This window comes from Crinia signifera, chromosome 9 (assembly GCF_055691185.1).
Source record: "Crinia signifera chromosome 9, ASM5569118v1, whole genome shotgun sequence".
Classification (NCBI taxonomy): domain Eukaryota; kingdom Metazoa; phylum Chordata; class Amphibia; order Anura; family Myobatrachidae; genus Crinia; species Crinia signifera.
This window is the reverse complement of record NC_139225.1, coordinates 33915569-33936985: the sequence shown is the minus strand read 5'-3', so window position 1 is coordinate 33936985 and position 21417 is coordinate 33915569. Positions and strand designations below refer to the sequence as shown.

The following is a 21417-nucleotide window of genomic DNA, read 5'->3' as shown; positions in this document are numbered from 1 at the left end:
GCTGTACACATTACAATCCGTCTGATCTCTGAATGAATCTATCAATTTCGACTTTACCTACATGTGGAGACCGACCCATATAAATAAATCCAGTAGTTGTAGGATTAGGTTGAAAGACCAGAGCCTGTGATGAATAGGATGGTATCAAACATTTGTAAGAAACACTGCGGCTATATAGGGATGTTTAAGCTAGGTGTTTATTAATAGATCTTTGTAAGTAAGATAAGTCACTTGGTCCGTACCAGATGGTCAACAGGGTCAAAATCTACACTTTTTTCCCCTCTTTTTCGACCCTCCCCATGGTGCCTAATCCTAAACCAAGTGGCTAACCCTTATCGAAGTAACCTAAAAAAAAAAATTAATTAAAATCACAAAAATCCATATGCTGATCTTTTGATGGTCAACACTTTGACCCGGTAAATTTATTGACTGCATCTTCCATCAAGATACAGATTAGGTTAAGGGATCGGTAACCTTACAGTCCGTTACAGATGTTTATGGTGTATAGGTCACGGGAGCTTACGGTGAATGAATTTGGGTTAAATAATCAATTTTCTAGTTACATTGTTGATTGTGTTATTATGTAAAAGGATGGTTTTAGGTGCAGTATTCTATCATTTGACAGGAAATGCCAAACTTGTCTGCTTGTCAAGACCTGGGGAAGGTGAGGCTCCACATAACAATACAAATACTGTTCCCCAGAGTATACGTCTTGTTACTATGTATCATTCCATGTTGTGGACTCCTTTTCCAATAGGATTAGAATCTTTGTAAATGAATGTACTGCTTTCAGCAGAGCCGACCATTGTAATGACTGTATGAGCCTATACTGATTGCAGTCCAGGGACAGAATTATTTAGGAACACAAACTGTTGTGGTTGATTGTGGTCTAAATGGAGACACGAGATTGCAATGTGTGGACAGCCTTAAATCCCGCCACTTCAGGAAATAGTTTACAGAGGAACGGATCTACTTACAGCTCTTCCACCTGATTCATACGCAGAGAAACACTGCCAGCTTCCTTAGATATGAGAGGCCTGTACAGACAAGAGGGGAGCACAGCAAAAAGGCATGCAGACTATTAATGTGATTAACAGGCAAGAAGGTGCTGCTCAGTCCATGAGCTGTATTAGAAGGGAGTGCAGAGTACAGGGGTCAAGTATTTTCAAAGATTATAGGGGTGTCCATATTGTCAAATGCTTTAACACTCCACGCTGCAATCCTCAAACAAGCAGCTTCCTAATACAAAAACACAGGTCAATTTATCCACAGGAAAAAATGCCAGACACTAGGGGACACTGGCAACCAATGGAAAAAGAAGCCTGTGCGGTCCAGTGCTGTAACAGCAACCATGCAGACCACAGGCACTAGTACTATATATCTGCATCGTTGGCAAGTACTTTTTATAGGATTGAATTAAGAAGAGGCTTGTTATTTCAGCGGGACAGCCAATTAAAATAAAAAAAAAAAAAAAAGGACTTCCCCAGTAATCTGAAATGATCAAAGTTGGTTACTTTGCTTCCGGCAAGTGAATAAAGCAAGTATGCTCCCACTGCTAGTGGTTTCTTAAATACTCCTGGGGTGGAGGGTAATGCCGCCTGAGTTCAGCAGCAGTGCGGGAGGTTGGTCGAACTTAAAACAATTTTTAAAGGGGCAATCACTAACAAAGAAAGGTTTTGCTTTGCAAGCGATTGCTCCTTTAAAAGAAAAAAAAAAAAAAGTCCAAATTAGTCCCACATCCTGCACTGCCGCTGAACGCGGGCAGCACTACATTTCACCCCTTGGATGCAGTACCTGATGCAGGCTCAGCATGGTGTGAAAGAGCTGATCCAGTGGTTCCCAGACGCAGTCCTCATGGCAAGGTAGTAGACTCTCTGGTGCTACTCTTCAGTGCCGTGATATTGTCCTATATCTCTGACCTACCACAACATCGGGGAGGAGCGCGACAGTCATTCTACTACCTTTCCTTTGAATATAGTCTTTTTTAGGGGTCAACAGTAACAGACCCCTGTATATTCCCATTGGCTGCACCCTTTCTTTGAAGTGCTTGAATCCTCGAAGAACTCATTTTTCACAAACAGTCCTCAAGGAATCCTAACAGTCCAGATTTTAAGCATATCCATGATTGAGAAAAGATGGTCAAACCAAATGGGCTGAAAATGGACGTAGGGGAAAATGGCTGCCAGGGACCCATACTGGTCTTGCTTTTTATATATTTGTCAGCATATAGAGATGTATATCATTAGTAACAGAGAGGGAATGCCTTTAGGTTAGTATTCTCACACAGTCTCAAACATTTCTATGCACCGGTTTGCAGATTCAGGGATATTAGATTTGTAGCATTTGATTGCTAAAATGTTGCCAAATGCCCAAGTCTTTATGCACACCGAACAATAAGCTCTTAAATATCTGCCTAGTTGAAAAATCCAGAAATCTGTGGTTATTTGCTTATACTGAACTAGAAGATAGACTGCCTTCTGCTACTGGTACGGCACTAATTCCAGCTCATGGTAAGAGAAGGCTCCTGGGATTGTTGTTGGTGCCCTATAGGAGAGTGTGGGGTGCACAACACATCTCCTAATTTAATTATCTGCTCTCCTGTTAAGAAGAGGGCACCCAAAGAGTCCTGCCAGAACACTTCCTTTATCCCGGATAGAGCGTAGATTTCCATATCAGCTAAAGGTGTTTAGTCACAATTCTATTGGGATCGAATGGCAAGCAAAACGCTGTTGATTTGAACTATATAGTACAGAGCTATACTCTATAGCCTTGCCTGCAAAGTTTACTTTATGGTTTTATTTAGACTAAAACTGGAGCGCGCCTCGGGATTAACTTAGCTTCGAATGAGGCCGAAAACCCTGCAATGTCCATTCAGTTTTGACTATATAGTTGAAGTCAAACACAAAATCTCACCGTGTTTTTAGGGCATTTTTCATTTTTAGATGAGTTAAATTTTGTATACTTAATCTTATTAACCCCATTTAGAATTTATTTACTCTCACTTATACTTTTATTTACATATATAAAATCGAATAATTGTTTTAGAAGTTGGATTATACCCGGATTCACTTGTATTTAACAATATCCAGTGTTACCAATTTTCCTATATCCAGTTGGGTATAACAATATACTTATACTATAACCTTTTCATAAAAATAAAAAATAAAAACATTTTAATTGGAATAATTGTCCTCTACTAATGAACCTTATCAGTATGACTGGAAACAGAAGTACCAATGAATTAATAATCCGATCTAGCATGGATGTCCTTAAAACTTGGACTGTAAGGATGCCTTCAGGACCGTTTGAGAACCTCTGGGTTGGGCACAAATAAATCAATCTAGAATTCATAATTTTTCTTCTTGAATGTGCTTTAACTAACAGCTGTGGAAGCATCCTTGTTCTATTCAACAGGAACAGTAACATACCATTTTTTTTACATGCGATACTCCCCCCCCCCCCCTTAAACCACACAGTGGTGCAAATAGATCAATCACAAACAGGATGCATATTATAACTTTACAGTGATTTGTGTCAGCATATGATTGGTTATCCACAGAATAGAACAGGAAAGGAGGAGGAGTTAGAACACAAGTGAGTGAATTTATATTTGGAGGCAAAAGGATCGGTGATTTTATGGCAGTGAATGTGATATCATGCAAATGCAAGTCATGTCGGGAATATGGGCAAAGTGTGGTACGGACAAGATGGATAATGTTTGCAATGCAAGCACATACTCTACATACAGGAACTCCAACTCAACAGTATTCTAGTAGGTCACTTATGGATTCTCCACTCGTAGACTATCTATATTAAAAGATTCTTACTGGCCATCGATCTGCTCCTGCCGTAGTGCAATGCTGCCTTGTTCCTCGATCAAGTTCTCCCGAGAAGCAGATTGTGCGGGATCCAACTTCTTCACATACGCAGCAGGGACAAATCCCTGGCGGTCATTCACTTCCACTTTCCACCAATCCTGGAGGACAGAACACATTTATCTAGTTGGCTCCTGAAGGACGTTCAGTAACATGGAACAAAAATCGTCCCATTGTTCTTTTTCCATTCAGTTACCTTGTTAGTGCTATTAAGCAAAGTCAGGATGTCTCCCTTCTTCATGGTCACTTCCCGTGGGCTCTTCTCCTGGTAATCATACAGTGCGAGGACCAGCTCTTTCCCAGTTTCGTCATCTGTTGGCGCAACTTGTTGCTACAAGTGGATTCGGAGGTCAGAAAATGCAGCTTGAGGAACGTTACAGGTGTTTTGTTTATTATCTAAGCTACGCATTACTTACCCTGCAAGACTGGGCCTGTTCCCTCAAAGACTGAATGCTGCTCCCATAAGCTCGAAGATCGGACATCAAGGCCTCGTGCTTCTTCAGAAGAGCCTGGAAGCGAGAGAACAGAGTTTTCAATGCTGTCAAACTAACCAATGACACGACTTTCATGACTCGGATGACATGGGTACCTCTGCAGAGTCTTCATCTTTGCCGTAATCCGTGCTCCCGACAATAGGCTCCTTTTCTCTCATCCAGGACTCTGCTTCATTGGCATCAGCAAAGTACTGCTGTGCTTGAAGGGAGTCTTCCAAGTCCTGTCTGCGCTGAGATGCCTTATTCCGCAGAGATCCCCACTTATCGTTCAGCTCTCTCAGCTTCACCTTCACCTCATCAGCAGCAAAGTGTCCTGTGTGTGAGAGACCAGGACAGGGACAGGTGAGGAAAAGCCCAAGACATTAAAGAGTGATTTAAACTTCTCAAAACTTGCAGCACACCAAAAAAGATTGTAAAATTTGCAGAGGCACACCATCACGACCCCCACACTGCCTGCAACTGGAACTAGTTACCCGACAGTGAAAGTCATTCTTCTGTATGAACATTGCATTCAGATGGGAGGTGTAACAGATGGGAACCAATAGTGGTGCAATTAAGTTTGGCTGTCTGAGTGGAAGTCAGCCTACTGTACTAACACTGAGTTTGTAGACGTAATAGACTACAATCATTAGTGTTTGGCCAATGCACTGGTACTAGATATAGGGCGGGATGTTGTAACATCCGCTGCCCAATATCGCCCCCCTTCGCCAGCCACCGCATTTTTAATAACGGCATATGCTGTAACATATGTGGTTATTGTCCCTTGCGATGCGGTGCCGGCACTGGACTTCCGGGTCGGTGACCCGGGATTCCATCTGCGCAGAGTGACGGCGCCGGCCGCAGGGCATGCTGGGAAGGATCCGTGACGGATCCCTCAAACAGCGCTGCGGTAAGAAGCCCATAGGCTTCTGCAGGGAAATCGCCAGCTTTTGCTGGCAATTCCCTCCGCAGCGCTGCCACTGCGGAGGGACCAGAGAGCATACAGAAATGCGGTAAAAACCCTGATAAAGGGGTTTTTACCGCATTTCTGCTTTAGAGAATCTCCCCCATAGTCGGAGAGCCCAGTTCTGTGTGCAAGTGAGCACCCACTCTTGTAATCCAGAGAAGAAGTTGTCACCATGAATGAAAACGTACTCCCCTACTATCTCCTGGGTTATGCTACTTCACGATAAGAAGGTGCAAGGGAGTAGAAGCTAAAGTTTGGGAGTGACCATGTCCCTTATACCTTTAAAATATGGCAAGGTTCTAGCTCACAAGTCATGGGTCCATATTAAAGGTAGATCTCAAACTTTATTTTGTACTTGGAATTGGACTTCTTACCTTCAGTGACCATATTGTTTCCCTTCTGTGTGACGGCTTTGATGCGAGGTTCATGCCCAGCTATTTCAGCCTGCAGAGCTTGGTGTTTCTTCAGCAAGTTCTGGACACCGATCAAATCCTTGCCTGAGAAGAGATTAGAGAAAGGATGCGTCAAGGTATGCTGAAAGCTTAGCACCGGAGATCATCAATGGGATGCACATCAAAAAGGAAACTTACCTCTGTTAGTAGAGGCTGCAATAGGCTCTTTCTCTCTAATCCAAGTCTCCTCGTCTTCAATATCCCTAAACAGTTGCTGCAGGCGCAGAGAATCAGACAGTTTCTGCTTGCGGGCAACCATAGGATCCTTCAGAGCCTCATATCGGCCAACCAAGGCCTCCTGTTTCTTCCGGATATTGTCTGCATCAAAGTGGCCGGCCTCCTGGAACTGGCGTGCCTGGATTGTGATTCCATCTATACGGTCCTGCAGTGATAGCAGAAAGTTGTATAGTCAATACTGGAACTATTTCGGAGGTACTTTTTGGTCTTCTAATATTTTGCAAACCAACTGCTCCTGTTCAGTAAATCTCTTGGCCCATCTACACTGCCCCTTTTTCAACCTTTAGGTAACCTCAACCCTATTTGATCTTTAGTTCTTTGTAATGGTATGCATACACCGTCTATCCCAAGCATGTTCAAATTATTGGGACTTCGCCTCAAACACCTCTGGCAGGAGGCTATACCACTCATTCAGGGGAAAATGTATGAAGCATTGATAAGGGAGGAGAAGTGAGCACTGAAATAACAGCTATAATTTGCATATTAAATTTTACAGAGCAGTTGAATAGTTGCTATGGGCCACTTCTTTGAACCTACCTACTTCCAGTTTCAGTGCATGTACTCATGTTCTAATGACTACCAACTAAAAAGGTGAGAGTTGTCCTTGAGTAGAAGAATAAATGAAATACCTGGTGAGCTGCAACATCGGCCTCCAGCAGAGCATGCTTCTTCTGAAGGTTCTGCACATTGGTCAAGTCTTTCCCGTAGTCATCAGAAGCTAAATGGCCCTCCACCTCATACAACCACAGCTCGATGTCCTCCACATTTCTGTTGAACTGCTGTTGCTGGTTGGCTTCACGCAGTTTGATACCTATAAATTAAAAACATAAAAAGGTAGTCTAAAATTCATTAAAGTTCATTTCTTGTGCCGTAGCAAGGTCAGTAGGTCTAACCTTTCAGTTCTGTGGCCTCCAAAAGCCTCTTCCACAAGTTGATCACTTCATTCATGCGCGTTGCCACCTCATCAGATGCGTAATGGTTGACATCAATCAATTTTTGGCCAGAGTTCTCTAAAGCATCAATGCGGCTTTGGTTAGCAGAGAGCTCAGCCTCAAAAGCCTGGTGTTTCTGAACTTTACCCTGGAGATTGGATGGATCCTGTGTGGAGAGAGTAAAGTAGAAGGTAACCTTACCATCATTTGAAACACCACAGATCTTACCAAAAAAACTCATGGAGAGACAGGGACAGAAGCCTGGTTCTCCAGTCATTACAGAACAAGATCATCTTGCTGGGTTGCTTAACAGCTGGATAACCGCAAGTTGAAGGACCATATATATAAGGTGCACAACAAGTCACAGCTTTCCAGAAGTCCTCACCTTGTATGCCTCATCAGTAGCGGTCTTCATTTTCTCATTAATCCAGCTCTTCAACTCGTCGGAGTCCCTGAAAAACTGCTGCAGGTGGAAGGAGTCCGTCAGCTGAGTCCGGCGATACAAAGCCCGCTCGTGGAGTGCGTTACGGCGACTGAGGAGCTGAGAAGAACAAATATAGAAAAAAGGCAAGGAGCATTATAATCATGTATTGGAGGAAAATTCATGTGGATTTGGGGGACACCCACTTGTACACGTTACGATACAGACACTGAAGACCACCCTTACCGCATCTCTGCGAGTAGCGACATCATCCTTTGCATAGTGATTGTTTTGAATCAGTTTTGTGGCAAATTCATCCAGGGCCTACAAATAGATTAAAATATGTTAATGATGGCATTTTGAAGTACATAGATAATTTATATACTTTAATAATGTTTGAGTATGAAATAATCCCCTCCGATCGATTACAAGGATCATTCATGATTTCTAACTAAGCAATAGACTGTTCCATAAAGTAAATATTAGAAGCAAACTGTGATCGCAGAACTCTACAAGGACTACCAAAACCTCCTCAATTCTAGTGGGAGCAAGATGATTTACTGTAGACCCTATAATTAATTTATTACTTATAATATTTAAACGCATACTATTTTTGAGTAATTAAGGGTTCAAATGAAACAAACCAGTAAAAGAACATAAAAAAAAGTTACTTGAAAGCTTCATACCGTGATCTTCTCCTCTTGGGCGCTAAGAGATTTTTCGAAATCCTCATGTTTCTTCAACAGAGCTTCTACACTGTCTAAAGAATCTCCCAGATCCTCGTTGAGCAGGAAAGCCTGTTACACAAAAGAGCCAGGGGCGGTTAGAAACCGGACGTTAATCCTCAAGATCCCCAAGAACACTGAGTGACGGAGGGCGCTCACCTCCTGCTTGCTCATCCAATTGTCCACTTGTTCGGTGTCTCTGTAGAAGAGCTGAAGGTCCATGCACTGCTCATACTGCTGTCTGCGAAGCTCCCACAGCTCCAGGAGAGTCGTTCTCTCCTCTGCCAAGATTGTCAGCTGTAGGAAACAGAAGCCAGAGAAACAAGAGATACAAAATTACTATAGGTTTTGTGGAACGCCAGGCAACCTATGGTTATCCAATATTATGCCATGGACGATTGTTATTTCCACCCCACAGCACTGTGGGCATGGGCTGGATTCTGCTGAAGACCATATATGTGTGGGTGTGTATGTGGGAGGAAACCTGAGCTCTTGTTATATGTTTTGTGGAACGCCAGGCAACCTATGGTTATCCAATATTCTGCCATGGACGATTGTTATTTCCACCCCACAGCACTGTGGGCATGGGCTGGATTCTGCTGAAGACCTTATATGTGTGGGTGTGTATGTGGGAGGAAACCTGAGCTCTTGTGAGTGACCATACTGGGTTTGGACAAAGATGAACATGTGAGTGAATAGTCTGTAGTAAGCGGAGTCTAATGAATGCTAAATAAAAGAAATCCAGGTCTTCAAGTTCCAACTCAGCCAAGCATGCTCCGGACAGCTAGTGAGCTATAGATGACCTTGGATCTAGGAAAATTCCAGAGATTTCATACCTTCTCCCGGACTTCATCAGAAGCGTAGTGATCCGCACTAAGCAGAGCGTGTCCTGCGGAATCGGCAGCTTTAAAACTGTCCTCATGAGCATCAATTTCACCCTAAAAAGAAACAAAAACACAAGTGATTAAGCAGAGTTATACATAAAAGTGCAAGAAATGTACATGGACAAGACATAAGGGGCTCTTCACATTTAGGGCCTTATTCAGACCTGTAAGCTAGGCCAAATGCCCCCATATTCGCACATGCGCAGACCCACCCCCATTGAAAACGGGTCCATATTCGAACCAAAAGAAACAAGTCTAAATCGGCCCCTTATTTTAATTAAAATTGTAAAGAAAACACCCATAGTCCAAGGTTCCATTGAGCAGACTGGTATACAGAATTGTTGCAGATAAAAGCATCATTTGCCTTCAGCTATCAGCACTATACTGGTCATGTAGGACACCCTGTGATAGGGTATTGGAAATATTACCTATATACTTCTAGATATGACCAGATGCATATTCAAGTTAAACAAGTTGTACGGGTACATTTAGGGCCCACTTGCCATAATGTGTTAACTTAAACCATACAATCTGTCTTCAGAAGAGCCAAGGATTCCCTTTGAGGTCCTCCCATGAAGGCAACAGTGGAACTTCTTAGTGAAGGTGATCAGATGCCTACTTACCTTGTGTTCTTGGTGTCTATCAAGAAGAGCCTCAGCTCCAGCCACATCATTGGCGAGCTCATCTGCGTTAATCAGTGCCTTCATTTCAGTCACCCAGCTGGTCAGGTCTCGGAAATCTGCAAGGAATCTCTGCAACCTGGTAAGAGAAGATCATCAGTGAGACCCAGGGACACGGCAGGTATCATGTTCTAAAAGGGCATGCACACAGGGAGATATGAGCAAGAGACATGTTCTAAGCTGTTTAGTATGGGTGATTTCCCACAGTCTTAGACTATACACACAGTGATTTGCACAAGCAATTTGTGAGCAGCAATTTGTAAGAAGGGTCAGGGAGAGGCAGGAAATGGTTTGGGTGAATTAAGGCCCCCCATACACTATACGACTTCTCCCCTCTGAGAAATCGCATTCAATCCCCTTGAGCTGCCCGGGAATGACCAGCATGCAATGTATCGCATTCGATACCCATTCCCTGCTGCCTGTAGGGGGTCCAACCCGAAGATCTTACGTGCAGCATGTACCATCTCCGGCTCCGATCCGCACCGGACCGGATGTCATTCACCTGCTATTTGGTACGATTTCTCAGTTTCTGAAAACATGGGCGATTTGCAGCCACTTGGTCTGTGATCTGACTAGATTTATACTGCATGCCTAAAATGATCAAGCCCGATGATAAGAGACACGAGGGGTATACACACACAATTTCTAGCCAGATCGTTAAGAAAACAAGCTCAAATCTCCCCATGTGCCCCAGAAGACTTCTACTTGCCTGTGTAGATCTATACAAGCTTAAAAATTCATGTTTTTCAAAAACACATATTGGCCAGCAGCCCTATACTACCAAGCGTGCAGAGACTTCGTGAACATCTGCAATGTTGCCTAAATTTAGCCTCAATTAGTATTTGGTGTCATTGGTTTCATCACTCACTTGTAAGAGTCATTGAGTCGTGTGTGGCGTTCGGCTGCCAGTGTGCGAATTTGCTCCCAATTTGAGAGAAGCTCCTTCCCTTTCACCTGGATCTGAGGAGCGTTCTGAGGATGAGACTGCTGCAGACGATCGGACTCGGTGCCCAAAGCTTTCACCTGTGCAAAGAAGGGCGAGGATCAACCAACTGCATTTGCTGGACATCTGTTTGGGTTTACGGTCAAGTCCCTATTAAAAAAAAAACACCAACATACCTTTTCCTCAAGGGCTGCCAGGTCTCTCTCTAGACCCTCATGCTTACGCAGAAGGGCTTGCACACTTGCCAGATCACGGCCAAAGTCATCTGATGCCATCAACTGCTCCTTCTCCCTGATCCAGCCGATGGTTTCATCCACATCTCTAGAGTGAAGAATGGAGAGGGCAAGGTTAGAACAGACTGCAGTGGTCTACAAAGACACTGGGTGAAGTTTACAGCCTACCCCAGCAACATCATTCAACATAAATATGTAATAAGACCAGATATAGAAGAACAAATGTCAACAGGAACAGTGGTATACGGCTTTAGGATATAGTGGTAAATATAGAGATCTATTATACTGAAGGTCATTCATCAAGCTCACTGCACAACACCTTTGTGTTTGCTCAATGGTCTGGCTAGAACACAACGCTGCACACCTCCTCCCCACGCTTGGTGGAGGTGTAGTTTGGGAGATCACCCATTCCTTTATATCCAATACACATCTCTCCAGAACTACCACAAGGTTTACTCTGCCAATGAATGGTGTTGCTTCCCTGGAAAACACACTGTACCTGTTAAAGCGCTGAACTTCTGCAGCCCCAAACAGCTTTCCCTGTCTCTGCTGGGCAAGCCCCTTCAAGCGCTGCCAGCTGTTGTTGACTTCATCTTGTTTAGCTTTTATCAAGTCAAGTTCTGGATGTTCCTCCTGTGAACAGGAAGAATATGAAGGGTGGGGAGAGTAAGTGCAAAGTTTTGGGCTTTAAACTTTCTAAATTAAGAATCAGAAGCATGCAGGACTCACCTGGGCCAACTTGCTTGCAAACTGGTTAACTTCATTAACCCGGTCTTCATGAGCGGCGAGATCAGTCTGGAACTCTTCAAACTTCTTCTGCAGGACCTCTACATGCTCCAAGTCTTGTCCCAGTTCCTCAGAGGTCACGATGGCTTCCTAATTTGTTTAAAATAAATTAATTTTTCTTACAAATTTGTCAACACCAAGGCCGCAGGATGGTTGATAATGGGGGTCATTCTGGTTGGTTCGCTAAAGCAGCAGTATTCGGTCAGCCTTCTAAAACTGCCTGACAGGCACACAAATGCCCAACACCTTGTGTCTTCTTGAAATATTGGTCCCGGATGCAAACACGCCAGGGGCCAATATGTAGAATACAAAATAATGGCACAAAGAGAGTGCGAAAGTGTACTCATTTAATATCTTTGTACAGCAAAGAATTTGTGTCAATAGGTTTACATGAGAACCTGGAGTGCTGGATGGATCCAACTTTCTTTTCTTTTTTTACCCAGAGATTTAAATTGTAAAACTCTGAATTTTTTTGTAAAAGATAAACATTGTGAAGTTCGATTATAGATCAGAAATTGTGTAAAATCAGGTAACGAGATTCTAATTCAGTGTTTTTCAACCACTGTGCCGTGGCACACTAGTGTGCCTTGAGCTGTTCTCAAGTGTGCCCCCAGATTTAGAGATGCCCAAACCAGTTTACAGCCACCACCAGTTCAACTGCAAATCAATACTTATTTATTTACCTATGCACACAAAGTGGATGTATATTATCTACATTTATTAATCACCATTTATATGATTTCTTATGGTCTGTGTACAAGATTTATCAATGTTAGTGCTGGTTCTGTGCTTTTTTTCATGAAAGGGAAGTGTGTATATGTATACACACACAAAAACTAAAATGATAATAAACCCCCCAAAAAAAGGGAACTTCATGAGACTTGCGGGGGAAAAGCTTCGCAAAACTTGCTGGAGCGGAGCAACACGCTGCGGGGTTAGGGGTAAGTGGCAGGGATTGTCAGGATTAGGCTGCAGGGGGAGGGTGGCTTAGGGAGTGCATCTGTGCGATAGAGCACAGGGGGAGGAAGCCAATAAGTGATAGAGCGCAGAGGGCAGGGTGAGAGAGCACATCAGTGTCAGGTTAACACTGAACGGTGTCATATTATTGACTCTCACATAACGGGTGTGGTATGTTTCTCCGACAGTCGGGATCCCGACAGTCATTATCCCGACTGCCCGGACTCAGAGCGCGTGGCCAGCGCAACAAAGCCCCTTGCCGGCTCGCTGCGCTCGCCCCCGCTGAGGGCCTATTCTATTCTCCCTCTATGGGGGTCGTGGACCCCCACGAGGGAAAATAGCCGGCGGCCGTCGGGAACCCGGCCATCAGTGTTTTAACAGTTGGGATCCCGACTGTCGGGACTCGGTCCAGCACCCCCACATAACATCACCATAGAGGAGAATGCTTGTGAGCCCTCTGCTTTTCGGACGGCCTGGGGAACCTTTCCAAAGACTACATTGAATTGTGAGCCTGGAATGCCCAGGTAACCTTGCAAGGATGGAAAGAAAGGTTTGTGCCCGCCCCTTTTCTGATGCCGTACCTTGTCATTGATCCAATCTAGAACATCCTCACATTCCCGCAGGTACTGGACGAGCTTCTGGGCCTGCTGTAGCTTGATCCCCTTCTCTTGCATTTTCAAGAGCAGCTGCTCCCACAGACGGTGCAGATCTACTAAACGCACCTGAAAGAAAACGGGAGATCAATTATTGGCTGCGCTCCGAGACAAAGCTCTGGAGGGGGGCGGAGAACCCAACACTGAACAAAGGGAATAGAAACGCAGAGCAATATATACATCGTGCAAGAGTTCAAGCCACTGTAAAACCAAATCATTTAAGATACATTTAAATATTTCAATTAGAATATGTACACATACTGCATGTAATTTAACTGCATGTCTAAAGTGGTTCACTCCAGAAAAGGTTTAAGAGGAGGAATTAAAAGCCAAATAGCTCAATACACATCTGGAGAGAACATGCAGAGGGGAAGTAAGAAGTTATCACTGCATAACCAGACACCTTCACCTACACGGATGTGAGACCCCACTTGGACACTGGTCACTTTGGGCCGCTGTGCAGTCCGGTAAGGTGTGAAGGACTAAATCACAGACAGACATATTACAAACAATTGCCGACAGTTATGCTGCGGAGGTCAATGGAGATAAATGTATTTTTTTTAAAGCTTTATTTTTATCTCATATTGAAGCATTCATTTTTAAAAACAATTTTCAGAATACAATTGTACATTGTTATTTCAGCTTCATCAACAATCATTTCAGTTTTCTTTAGTGCATATCCTTATCTATATTCCATTTCTTATTTCTGTGTGTGGTCCAGTCTCCTAGCTCTCCTCTTCCTTCCACGTTCCTTCTCTATACCCTTATAGGATCGCCTTGTATTAGTGTTTGGGTTTCATACCACTGTGTATTTTGGAAACATGTTCCAAGTTGGTTTTTTTATTGTTAAAGACTATTTCAATAACATTTTGTATTGTAGTCTCTACCCATTCCATTCGGAATATATATGGAATAGTTTGTCTTTAAACATAATTATTGCTGCTGCTGCTGAAATTGCTAGCAGTAGTTTTTGTCCCCTTATGTATTCTAACCTCCTTCCCTGCCATTCCAAATATCGCCCATTCTGGGAATATTGGCATTGAACTGTCTATTAGGTTGTTTGTCCATTGGCCTGCCTCTCTCCAAAAAAGTTTTGATCTGAGCACATTGCCACATAAAGTAAAACAAGTTTGCCTCCCCCTGGCCACATTTTACACAGGTATGGTCCTCTGATAATTTCATATTAAACCTTCTCACTGGCGTAAGATAGGGCTGGTGGAATAGATTTCCGTATAAGTTATTGCTGGAATTGTCTTAACCGTTTCCTCCAGAGTTTGTAACAATAGTTAAATGTGGGAAATTCTCTCCACTTCACTATTACGGTTTTGAACTTGGAGTAGTCGAGTGGTGAATATAAGAATCTGTAATATGATGAGATAACTCTCCTCTGTTGTATTTTTGGGGATTTTGTAGGTCTAAAGTGGTTAATTGCTTAGTTACCCAACTAGTATAATGCTGGGCTTGTAAGAAGGATATATTATGTCTAGTAAAATCTCCATGCTTCTCTATTGCTTGATCAAAAGTTAGAGGTTTACCAGATTCACTGTCTATTAGATGTTCAACTCTACTTATCCCCATTTATTAAATGGGAACCCTGCTTCTCCCCTCTGGAAGTCAGAAGGAATGTCAGAAATTTAGATTTATTCGCATTTATTCGAAACCTTTTACGTAAAATGAACCAAAAAGGTGTCTTGTTGATCCCAATATTGGGTTGTTAATTATATTTATATCAATTTTTTCATTTTCAAAATGCAAAAAACGTGACTAGGTGAACATTTCCCAGAAGCACTTGCTCTAATGACGTGTTTGTGTATATCTCAGTTTGTTGTATCCATTCTCTTATAGGTCTATAAATAGCTGCTTGGTTATATCCTACTACGTTGTGGAAGTTAAATCCTCCATTATTTTTTCATGTTGCATTTTCAATAAACTAGTTCTCCCCTTTGTCCCCTTCCATATAAACTCTCGGAATAGTTTATTAATCTCCCTTGCGTCGCCTTTTGCCAGTAGGAGGGGTCGATTTTGGAGAGGATAGAGGAGTCTAGGAATTGATATTCTAATTAGGTTCATTCTTCCCATATATGATATATTCAGATGTTTCCAGCTACTTCTTTCCTAATGTTCTATATTGCTTTATTTATATTAAATCGGGTAGAAATCACATTTCTTAAAAAGGAAACTGCAATAATTATAGTCAGCATCCGGCGCGCCAGCAACACAAGGCTACGTTCACAAGTGTGCATCTGACTGACGCGTGTGGACCATTGCAAAGTAAAATGAGGTATTTTGCAGGCAGCCATTGTTGACCGATTGTGGGCCAATATCTGCATATCGAGAAAGGTGTACATAATAGGGAAATTAAAATGATCCCAATTCTATGAACCTCTATAAATAATGGAATATGTCCCAGCTTTTAAGGGCGGTATAAGATTTTAATAATATAGGTTGTACATTACTGAACACTGCGTACCAGTAATATTAGTGTTCACTCTAGAACCCTGCATCTCTCAAAACCTGTGCAGTTCCTCTTCCCTGCATGGGGTGTAGCGGTCTGCTGTGGTGCTTGTAGCACAGTGTGATCTGTATTTCAGCACTGACATGATTACAGTCTGCGGAGGGATTACTGAAGCAGTGATAAGGGATGAGAAGCGAACCAGAGGAAAAGTAGCCCATGGCAACCAATCAGCTGCTCTGTATACTTTTATATTATGCAAATTATAGATGTTACTTCAGTGCTGATTGGTTGCTATGGGGCACTTCTCCTCAGTTATCATGGTTTAATATCTGCCCCCAAATGTCTGCACTTCCAATAACTAAATATCAACAGCCAGACTGTCGATATGCAACATGAGGACATTGTGAATGTTTACCACAGAATGCTGACAGACATTTTGTTTTTTAGGATTTTGAGTTACAGTAGGCCTAGTCATACCTCCCCAATGAAGGATCAGCATGGTGTACATTAAAGACAAGGTCAACATCATGCAATGCAGAAAGTGGAAGCAGGGTTTGTGTTAGACCAGTTAATTGACCGTACAGTACGTTTGTTTTCCACAAATAAAGTCGGTCTCTTAGAGAAATTCCTTTCTACGCTGTGATATGCCCAGCTGACCTCATGCATGTAATTCCCAACGTGTTATCTAAGGGGATGGCAAACAGCTGAATGGGATGCATTGTGCTCTAGGAAAGGTCACTGTTCTGCCCATCTAATCGCAGGATTACAGTGGAAAACACGTGCACGCTGTCATGGTAGCCAGGCCTTCCTCACTGCAGGGACAAACCGAAGCACTGTGCGCTAAGATGAAGTAGATGTATGACTGTCACTATTACCTTATGGAAGTGATAACTGCATAATATGAGTTACAAGGACCAACACTTTGGATTGGACTCGAGCGCAAAGGGTGCGATGTGCCAAGGTGTATTAACGGAAACGGCAACTGAATTTGTAGTGTTCAGGGGGCTGAGATCAGCCCCTCTTCGTACAAAAGTGTTCGGAGCCCTATGGGTGCAGCAAACACTTCTGTGCGAGTCTCAGCAGCCATGAAATGCAGCGGCTTCTGAGGACTCTCCCCTGCAAGTTGGTAGCGCTGAATGGGACTGTCCCCCAAAGTCTGCCTAATAAGATCTTTGTTTGAATATACATCTAATAGCACAGATTCTATGTAGGCAAAGATTATCATCAGCCGCTAATTTAGGGATGCCAGGTGCTCCACGCAAGGGTTCCTGGTGCAAACGAAGGAATCTGTAGTCATTGGGGTATTACAGGTCGGGTCTCCCTTATCCCTGAATTCAATTTTTTCCCCATACTTACCTCGTCACCAGAACCTCTGGTCCCAGAGGTGTATTGCGCAAATGCGCCGGTGACCTCACCAACTCACTCGCGCAATGCACCCCTGGGACCGATGCCACTGAAGAGGATCCTGAAGGCCGCCGTGGACCATTGGGGCACCACCATGGGTAAATGCTACAACACCTTAGAAATAGAATACATTAAAGGCTATGGAGGAGATGTATCAAAACTTTGGGTTGATGTATTAAGCCTGGTGAAGAGATAACGGGTCAGCCAATCAACTCCTAACTGTAGTTTTTCAAACAGCTGATTGGCTGGTGCGTTATCACCTTCTACTTTCTCTTCAAAGGCCCCTTAAAGAGAGATAATGCACCAATCAGCTCAGTTTACCCGGAACTGGAGATTTACAGGTTTTCGAAATAAAGCAACATATTCTCATTGTTCAAACACTTACTCTGATTGTCTCGGATGAAAAATGGGACTCTGAAATCATCAGGTTTCCAGTCTCATCTAGTTTCACGATCGCTCCCGAATTGGCCTGTACTTCAGCCTCAAAGGCCTGGTGTTTCTGCAGTTTCCCCTGCAAGCATATGAAAACTATTATTTATCCAAAAAGCAGAAACCAAACACCCAGTGCTATCCCCCACCGCGGTACGGGATCAGACACCTAGCACCAGAGACTTAACTACACTTTTAGGTGCCATTTGCCAGGAAGGGATTTTGAGAGCCCCGCCCTTTTGTTTACAATATGGATATAAAACACACCCACGTGGCGAAGGGGCATGACAGGACAGATCCCAGAGAAAATCCATGCTATGATGCACCTTTGGGGTGCAACCAGGGCTATTTTTGTGCAGGCTCCAGCAGGAACTGTGGCCCTTATTCTAGTTCACTCTTTCTGACAAAATATTTCTTAGATGGACAAAACCATGTGCACTGCAGGTGAGGCAGGTGTTACTTGTGCAGAGATAATTAGATTTGGGTGGGGTTTTGCACCTGCCTCACCTGCAGTGCACATGGTTTTGTCCATCTAAGAAATATTTTGTCAGAAAGAGTGAACTAGAATAAGGGCCACAGTTCCTGCTGGAGCCTGCACAAAAATAGCCCTAGGTGCAACACAGTAGGTGACCGTACTGATTAAATAAAACCCAAGGCTCTGAAATCACTATATTAACCTAAAACTCCACCATGTCAACTATGTATTGATCGATGCAATTAAGCCTGCAGCACCCAAAAAGGAACCCCACTTTTCTACAGGTCCTACTCTATTGTTGAAAATAATTAGCATAATGTGATAGCGATTTTTTATGGTATCTGGTCTAAATCTCCCCTGTGACCCATTTGAGTGCATTGCTGTGAGCGATCCTCAAAATATCCAGTAAAAAATGCCAGCGCCGCTCACAGCGACTGTTCTTTTGGTATAAATAAATACAAATACAGCCAAGCCAATTGACTAATGTTTAATGAAATATTGCAAGATCAAGGCAAGCTCAGTGTATCTACTTTTTTAGTCAGTTTGGGGCCTGGGGCTGCTTGGCCTTAAGGGCGTCCCAGACCTTTTTGGTTCCAATGGCAGTATATAGATGGGCGTAAGCGCTGCCAGTGGGTGCAGAGTATTTAAGAATGTATCCCGGTTATGGGCACATCTCAGTGTACACGTGAATTAGAGATAAGGTTTGTGTGTGTGCAGAGGAGCGGTAGTAAGAAGAGCATGTTGCAGTTTTGTTTACTTAGATGCCAGTGAAATGAAAAAAAAAAACATACCACAAAAGGAATTGCATAATGTACGTTAACCAAAATGAAAGGGGGCGGAGGGGTACATGGATGCTCCTCAGTTATTGTGGGGTTCCCAGATGTTTGTCATAGGGATTTCACTGCAGTGTCACCATAGGGGGATTCCCTGTAGGGGTTCAGGCTGTCTTTTAGGGACCCCCTTCACAATTCCATAGGCACCTCACCTGGAGACTATGGTCCCCCTCAGGGATATGATAAAAAAAGGTCTCTAGTTTTTTTGTGGGGGTGCAGCAACTTTCAGGGGAGCCCTCTGGGGCTTCGGGTGATTCTTTATGAACCCCTCTAACATCCCATAGACTCTTGGTTTAGAGAATTGACCCTGACAGAGGAGGGAAGCTGCAAGTAAAAGTAATTAACAGATACGGACCGACTGCCCTGCTGCAACTTGCAGTTCCACAACACCAGGAAACACAGGATGACCAAGCCCATTTAGACTATATGTGAATCCACTTTACCTGAAGGTTGGTCGGGTCCTTATAGTTCTCATCCGATGCAATCTGGAGCTTCTCCTGGATCCATTTTTCAAGTTCGTCGGCATCGCGTTGGAAGAACTGGAAGCGGTAGGAATCCTCCAGCTTCTGTCGGCGGAGGGTGGAGAGCTCCTTGAATCGCAGGTAGCGGTCTAGAACCTGCTGGCGCCGCTCCTGGATATCTTCTGCTGTCTCCAGCACTTTGACTCCGCTTGAATCCATTTTCTGAAAGACGACAACAGTAAAAACCCAATTAAGTGGGAAATATTAGGGAATGGTTAATAAAAGACCTATTTGGCTCACTTAATGGATTGGAAATTTAAGCACCGGTTGGGAAATCGGACAAAATACAGGTCATCTTGATCCTGAGAACTGGGGCCCAAACTGTGCAGAGTTTGTATAGTCTCCCCATGCTTGTGTGGGTTTCCCTCAGGTACTCCCGTTTCCTCCCAAAATCCAAAAATATATTTGGCTACATCTGTCACTCAAAGTGTGTCTGAAGCTGTAACGCTGGGAGGAGCCTCTGACTCACATGACAGAGAACCAGCCCAGTGAGCCCACAGACAGTGCCATACACCCTCTGCCTCTCCATGTTACACAGCAAAGACACAGCTACTCACCAGACACACCAGGTGAGCGCCCCACACCTCCATACCTCCCAAGGTTTCCTTTCCAGGAGGGACAGAATGCTCTGTTTGTGGACTTCCATCTTAATTTATGATTGTCATCACCTGTTTTAAACAGGGTAATTGATAAGAAAGGTGTTTAAGCACAGGTGATGGTAATCCATAAATTAAGAAGAAAGTCCAGAAACAGAGCAAAGCGTCCCTCCTGGAGAGGGTCATGTTGGGAGGTATGCACCTACCTCCCTCCCCCCCCCCCCCCCATTCACGGCATCCCCACGATTAAATGGCACATGCAAAACACTGACATGGCTATGGTCGACAATAAAAAAAGGTTGACAAGATTTATTTTTCACTTTTTCAATGTTTTCATATTCATTCTCATGTGTCGACATGGACACCAATGAAGTGCCACACTTATGTCAACATTTACATGTGTTGACCTTTCTGTGTTGATTTTTTCTTGTGGCGATTCGCGGCACCCCCCGCGACCCCCCTCCCGCGATTTGCAGCACACCCCCCGCAATTCGCGGCACCCCCGGTGACTCCCGCAATTCATGGCCCCACCCCCTTACACCCCCCCATCCTGCGATTCGCGGCACCCCGCGACCCCCCCTCCCACGATTCGTGCCAACCCCCCGGGCCCCCCCTCGCGAGGTTCACGGCGCCCCCCCACGACCCCCCCCAACCGCGATTCCCCACCCCTGACCCCCCCTCCTGTCATTGCGGCAACCCCCCGCCCCCGCGAGCCACCCTCCCGCGATTCACTGCAACCCCCCCCCCCCCCCACGATTCGCGGCACCCACACCCCCCCCCCCGCAATTCAGGGCATCCACCCACGACCCTTCCTCCCGTGATTCGCGGACACCCCTCACCTCCTCCCTCCCCCCCCCCACCCCCGCACGCGATTCAAAGCAACCCCAGGATTAAATGGCACATGCACGGCTATGGTCGACAATGAAAAAGGTTGACATGAGTTTTTGAAGATTTTTCTTTTTTTTAATGTTTTCATATTCATTCTCATGTGTCGACATGGACACCGATGAAGTGCCACACTTATGTCAACATTTACATGTGTTGAACTTTCTGTGTTGATTTTTTCGTGTAGCAATTTGACAACTATGAACTATGTGCACGTCAACCTAGACATCATCAACCAATTCTTTGTATAATATAGAACACCTGTTCTGTTTTACTGTAGGTGTTTTAAGTCAGATCTTTTACTGCTACTATTACTGTTTATGTAAATACATTCTGAATGACAGCAACATCCTACCATCCTTCTACAAGAATATATAACCAACTAGGTGATTCATCGCACCCCGTGCCCCCCCCCCCTCCCGCAATTCACAGACCCCCCGCGCACCCCCCCCTCCCGCGATTCGCAACCCCCCCTCGCGCAATTCACGCCCCCTCCCACGCTTTGCGGACCCCCGCCCTCTCCCGCGATTCGCCGACACCTGCGCCCCCTCCCTCCCTTGATTCACGGCACCCCCCCGCGCCCCTCCCGCAATTCACGGCA

At 44.2% G+C, this 21417-nt stretch overlaps 1 protein-coding gene across 4 annotated transcripts in view; it reads right to left on the bottom strand.

Annotated features, from left to right (window-relative positions):
- SPTAN1 (spectrin alpha, non-erythrocytic 1) overlaps nt 1–21417 on the bottom strand; it is a 64930-nt gene that overhangs the window by 23584 nt on the left and 19929 nt on the right. For 2 of the 4 annotated variants that reach the window (XM_083158769.1, XM_083158770.1), the window contains exons 2-23: nt 19258–19497; nt 17463–17588; nt 13147–13287; nt 11552–11698; nt 11322–11455; nt 10766–10910; nt 10515–10669; nt 9590–9725; nt 8919–9020; nt 8242–8379; nt 8044–8154; nt 7604–7681; nt 7322–7477; nt 6898–7102; nt 6634–6815; nt 5906–6149; nt 5690–5812; nt 4465–4682; nt 4292–4384; nt 4072–4206; nt 3828–3976; nt 978–1037 (exon numbers count right to left, since the gene is read on the bottom strand). In XM_083158769.1, the coding sequence (XP_083014895.1) occupies nt 978–1037; nt 3828–3976; nt 4072–4206; nt 4292–4384; nt 4465–4682; nt 5690–5812; nt 5906–6149; nt 6634–6815; nt 6898–7102; nt 7322–7477; nt 7604–7681; nt 8044–8154; nt 8242–8379; nt 8919–9020; nt 9590–9725; nt 10515–10669; nt 10766–10910; nt 11322–11455; nt 11552–11698; nt 13147–13287; nt 17463–17588; nt 19258–19494 (3215 nt within the window). In that variant the 5' untranslated portion in view covers nt 19495–19497. The remainder of the gene's footprint in view (nt 1–977; nt 1038–3827; nt 3977–4071; nt 4207–4291; nt 4385–4464; nt 4683–5689; nt 5813–5905; nt 6150–6633; nt 6816–6897; nt 7103–7321; nt 7478–7603; nt 7682–8043; nt 8155–8241; nt 8380–8918; nt 9021–9589; nt 9726–10514; nt 10670–10765; nt 10911–11321; nt 11456–11551; nt 11699–13146; nt 13288–17462; nt 17589–19257; nt 19498–21417) is intronic. The other 2 variants (XM_083158771.1, XM_083158772.1) reach the window with 1 other exon arrangement.